The 5817-nt window shown below is 34.5% G+C and overlaps 1 protein-coding gene across 1 annotated transcript in view; it reads right to left on the bottom strand.

Annotated features, from left to right (window-relative positions):
- The window catches only part of PLA2G4A (phospholipase A2 group IVA), a 157846-nt gene that overhangs the window by 54484 nt on the left and 97545 nt on the right, over positions 1-5817 (bottom strand). Inside the window, 3 exon segments of the mRNA XM_017863705.1 lie at positions 1004-1118; positions 1864-1999; positions 2001-2084. Coding sequence (XP_017719194.1) covers positions 1004-1118; positions 1864-1999; positions 2001-2084 — 335 coding nt within the window.

Below are 5817 nucleotides of genomic sequence, written 5' to 3'. Positions count from 1 at the left end.
TTTTTTTTTTTTTTTTTTTTTTTGAGACAGAGTCTCGCTCTGTGGCCCAGCCTGGAGTGCCGTGGCACGATCTCGGCTCACTGTAAGCTCCGCTTCCCGGGTTCATGCCATTCTCCTGTCTCAGCCTCCCGAGTAGTGTTGTGCACTTTTATAGTATCCAAGAAGCAAAGCTTGAGAGGAAACAAGTGTTCACTCCTGAGATTTTAACAAAATGAGGCATTTGTTCATCAACCACAACAAATATACACAAGAACATTTTAGGTGCTGAATTATAAAAATTACAACAGCACTTTGAATGGCAAACATACAATTGGCTCTATATACCCATGAGTTCAGCAAATTCTATCAACTGCAGATCAAAAATATTTTTAAAAATTTCCAGAAAATGTAACGTTGTTGACATGTATACATTTGATCTGTACTAAACATGTACAGACTTTTGTTCCTTGTAATTATTCCCTAAACAATATAACAACTATTTACCTAGCATTTACACTGTATTAGGTATTATAAATAACCTAGAGATGATTTAAAGTATGCAGAAGAATGTGTGTAGGTTACCTACAAATACTGTGCCATTTTGCATATGGGGGTCCTGGAACCAATCCCCCATGAGTACCAAGGGACAACCGTAGATCATATTACCCAATTAATGAAAAGATAACCAACAAGTAAAATAATTTGCACTACCTAAAAGCACCAGGCATATTATTTTGTCAAAAGTTACTGAGGAATGGATAATTAAAATTGAGTTATTGATTGTATCCATGATTTTTATTGTATTACAGTAAATGAAAATACATTAGTTACTAGTTTCATGGAATATTCTCTGCAACCAGAAAATCATCTCACTTAATATTTTCTTATATTTTCAAAGTCTTATGTTACAGAAAATACATTAAAATAAACAACTGAAATTGCTTATGACCTTCCTCTAAAGAAAACTATGGGAAACTGCAATTCAGAGGTTCCAGAAAGTGTTCTGAGAAAGGAAACAGCATACCTGCAAACATTAGCTCTGAAACGTCAGGTTTGACATGAAGACAGGTGAAAAGAGGTAAAGGGCATTGTGCAGTATTGACTTTTTCCTTCAAACTACTCAGGGTAGTATTCATTCTCTGTCCACAGAAGAAAGAAAAAGATGACTTTAAATTTATAAACGGATAAAGGAAGAAAGAATGCTATTCAAAATGTACTTCCAATCAAAATCTTATAATTTTATAATAAAAATAACTCTTATTACTTCTAGAAATTACTAGGTCCTGAATAAACAACAAAAAATAAGCTCTATGGAAGTAACTATCTTCATTTAAAAAATCATCATAACTCTAGAGACTATGTCTACATCTGAACTGGAGAATGAATTAGCAAGTGTGGAGCCTGGAAGAAATTTAGCCCCTGGACCCCTTGTCACAGGCTCTCCTCTGCTTCATCTTCAAGGAAATATCAATTTAATCATGTATCAAGCGAGTCTGTTCTATGATCCCCTTCCTTTCTTGAATCTGTTCAGGCAAACTTCATTCTTCCTCATCTAAAATGTTACCATTCTTGGAGGGAATGGGCAGTTAAGGGTTAAAATGTGAATTTTCTTTTTTTTTTTCCCCAGAGAAAAGTAATACAAAAGCACTTCCTCACACATTCAAAACCTTTACATCGTTGGAATGAATTAGTAAGCACTAGTTGAAAGGTAGAAGAATTATAATCTCTGGTGGGGAGAATGGGCTTGGTACACATAGTTGGACGAATAAGTAGAGTCCAATGACTTTTATAAAATGTATTACATTTTCTTTTATTTAAAATATAATAGTATAATATGTCCTGTCTACTTGTTATAAAAGTAATGTAGATTGAACTGTAACTTACATTATGAATTAGTGTTTCTCCTATTAACATCCCAAAGATATCAGTAAAGGTGACAGGTTGTCCAGAGCTTTTCTTCTTCCATAAAGACTCAACATATCTTTTAACTTTCTGTGGTGTGAGAAGTAAAAGGGGTTGTGGCTAACATTTTCATTAGTTCTTCATTAATCTCCTCTGGCCCTTTCTCTGGAAAATCAGGGTGAGAATACAAGGTTGACATGTACCTAAACAGAAAACAAAACACAATCAGTAAAGACAAAGGGCATGACACAGCAGTCTCCAAGGAAAGTAGGCACACTCTGTAAATAAAGCATGGTGGATATATTTGGTTAACTTCATTATCTGATTGCAGATTTTAAAACATTTAAGAAAAGAATGTGTCAATCAGAAAGGAGTTGGTCTACCATGAAAGCAAAGGAAAAAAGAGGTGTCAGAGGAAACACTGAACTTTCATCCACAGTCTAAGAGAGAGGGTGCCCTACTAGGCCTACTGTCCATTATCTAGTGTGCCAGGAATGGGGTATCTCTATCAGACTATTAGAGACTGATGACAGAGCACATCTGAGTCATGTAAATGAACTGACTTGTCTGGCTACAAGACTAGTCAAGGAATCTGATCATCTAAACTTCTATGATGATTATCTACAGGTAGAAAATGTGTTGTCCCAACTATTGTAAATTCTTAATTACCTTAACAAATGATTTTTTTTCGTTAATTATCCATTGGCCAACTAGACAAAAATCTCAAACCCTGTCAGCTGTAGGTCTCTAAATTAGTGAATATATGAATCTGAAGGCAAAATCCTAAAGAGAAATAAGATCTTTAAAGTAAATGCTTTCTTATGAAGCCTCTTGGCTGCCAGCCATTTGGCCACTTCTGGTAAAACTGGAAATCACCATGAACCTTGATATTTGATATCTAGATAATAAATATTCAGTTGTGGTGCTCCTGCCTGTGAACCAATACCTCTAGTATGGTGGATCTCATGCTGACTATTAATTACTCATTTTCTTATCTGTTTCCCTCAATAAATTGTATCCTCCTCCTTCATGAAATAAATTTTGTTTTTTTATCTTTTTTAGCCTCAGCGACTAGTTAATGTCTGGCATATTACAAGTACAGCTTAGGAAACTCACATAACAAAATAAAAATAGAATATGTAAACACTCCATCACTTCATCCAACCAAGGAGAAAATAGCACATGTTTTAATCTCTTATTTCCTTGGGATTCAAATCAAAATGTCCATTATAATGGTTATTGTACCTTCGAGGGGAGAAAACTAATTCTTGTTAGGCCCCAACTATATTCTGGACACTATGTTGGTCAATTGTTCATAAGCTGTTGTCTTGAAGACTCACAGTGGCTTTCAAATATTCTATTTTAATTATCAGGAAAGAGAGCATTGGGAAATTTAAATAACATACTCATACTCCCCAGTTTATAACAGCAGAACTGGAATTCACAATTTGTCCTCTCCCTGATAGGTTTTTTTTTTTTTTTTTTTAGTCTATTATACAAGACTTCAGTTTTTAGAGACGAAACTATTCCCATTTCACAATAAATTGTAATTCCTTATTGGGTTTGAGTTCCTTGGAAACAAACTGAGAATAATTATCAGTTAATAAATGGAGAGTAACAGACCCACAATGGAACACATGTGCAGAAAAAAAAAACTTAAAAAAATTTTTATACAACAAATTGAATTTGAAACAGTTTCCTCAACATGTGGTAATGATAAATCAAATAGACTTGCTCAACTCAACTTAGTATAATCACCAAATAGCTACAAAAATGCAGCTTTGAATACTTGAAAGACACACGGTTCACTTATTCCTATAGTTATTCCAAAGTCTGCCATGTGATTTATCTAAATCAACAAAGATATGATATTCTGGACCTTCTCATACTTTTAATAAATGCACAATATGCTCTCTGAAGGTTGAAGTAATCTGGTGTATTCTCTCTCTCTCTTTCTCTCTTCCCCTCTCATGAAGCAGTTGGCTTGGAAATACAAACCCTGGTGAGAAACTGAAAAACCTAGAATACTTCAACAATTGGCATTGGGCTAATGGTCTCTGCTTGTTCAGCATTTATGACACATATTCCTTAGAATTCACAAGGTGAGTTGGATAATCTTTTCATGGTGTCCCTGCAGTTACATCTGAGTGAAACTATCTCAAAAAGTAAAAAAATAAAACATACAAGTATCACCCCAATTTCTAACTCTGTAGTTAAGTCTTAATTTTTATCTCTTTACCAATGATGTTTCCCAATTATACCAGTCAAGTTTCAAAAAAACAGTAGCTTAGACATAGCAGGGCCTCTACAAATTAGTTAATGAATGAATGAAAGGATCTTAGGTTTATTTACATAAAAATCTGGAAATATTTGCCTCGAGTTTTTCAACATATTTATATGATAGGACACCTCATTCTTTTTATCTAAATGCATTTTAAATCTAAATCATGCCAGAGAGGAAGCAATGCTCAGTTCAATCCCTGTGTCCAAATCAAATGGTAAATGTTTTAAAATACCAGTAGCTAACCACCAGACTTGCTGAATCCGAACTTTCATGGGTAAACATTTAGGGTGAAACATTTAGAATTTTTGTGCTTAAAAGTGCAGAAGAGTTTTTCATCTGCAACTAAGATTTGGAATGACTTGAGAAGACTCTCAACATCTGTTAAGCAAATATCTTAAAACTCTTTAAAAACCCCTAAATTAATTTTCCCATAAAATGCAGTTACTTAATGCATTTCTTCGTTTAGTGATTAATCAACTATGACCTAAGGAAAGTCAGGCACTGTGCTAGGTAAGAGAGATTCGTTAGGGAACAAGAGAAGCTAAGTTCTTAAACAACAAATTTTCTCTAACACGTATCTTGACCTTTGATCCTGTCACATCTTATGTGACAATTTTTGTTATTGTTTCTTTTCTCATTGTTTCAAGAATTTTTCGTACTGTTAAACTGAAAGTTCTTGCTCTCAAATACTATTTTAGTTGGTTCAATAAATTGGACCATATTGTCTACCGATGCAGAGCTGCTCTCACTTCTTTTTAGATGGTAATACTGTACAAATTTGGCAGTCAACATCCAATAGCCCCTTACGATGCTATAAAAAAGCAGCTGAGGAAGAAAGCTGTGCTAATCCTGAGTAAAAGAACACAGGATTACTGTCCTGGTTTTTTAGTTCACTTATTTCAGGTCTCCAGGTTGGCTAATACTTACATTTAATGAATCACAACTATCATCCAAAATTAATTTCAGAAGTAATTACCATAAAGCTAGTAGCAGGTATAAGGGAAGCTTTGTCCTACCTAAAATTCTCTTTTGTGATCACAGGAAACTTTCTGGGAGGTCCAGGGCTTCTCCAGATATTTCCGTATTACCTCACTTATACCAAATAATGGCCGTGTATCAGCAGAATATAAAAGGTTACACAACATAGAAGTGTAATGTGTTTTTCCAAGTCTTTCCGAATTCCTTCCTTTGAACTTTTACCTTCTCACCTGTACTTTTAAGAGAGAACTGTGAGCATGAATCATCCTGACCACTTTTCTTCTGGTAAGGGAGCATCTCTTCTTTCCCTGGTTAACATCTTCACCTGTGCTTTCCATCTTGTGTCCTGTCTCTGCCGGAGTCTTTTTCTATCTATGATCCTTCTATTTCTTTATCTTCCATCTATCCCTCTACATTATTTTCTACACCTCAGACATCTATGAAAATGCTGAACTCTCTTAAATTCTGAAAAAAAATTAATAAAAACCCTTCCCTGGCCCCTATGTTCCCTTCAAACAATGACTGAGCTCCTTTCTTCCCTTTCCAAACAAAGTACTTGAAATAATAGATAGATTTTATGAGGTTCACTTGCCTATTTTTTGGACTTTCATGTTTTATTCAATCTCATGCTCAAAAGTATCTTCTTCTTCTTCTTTTTTTTTTTTTTTTTTTTT

The sequence above is a fragment of the Rhinopithecus bieti genome, unplaced genomic scaffold (assembly GCF_001698545.2).
Source record: "Rhinopithecus bieti isolate Rb0 unplaced genomic scaffold, ASM169854v2 scaffold_69822, whole genome shotgun sequence".
NCBI lineage: Eukaryota > Metazoa > Chordata > Mammalia > Primates > Cercopithecidae > Rhinopithecus > Rhinopithecus bieti.
The sequence above is the reverse complement of the archived record's forward strand: the minus strand, read 5'-3'. Positions and strand labels throughout refer to the sequence as shown.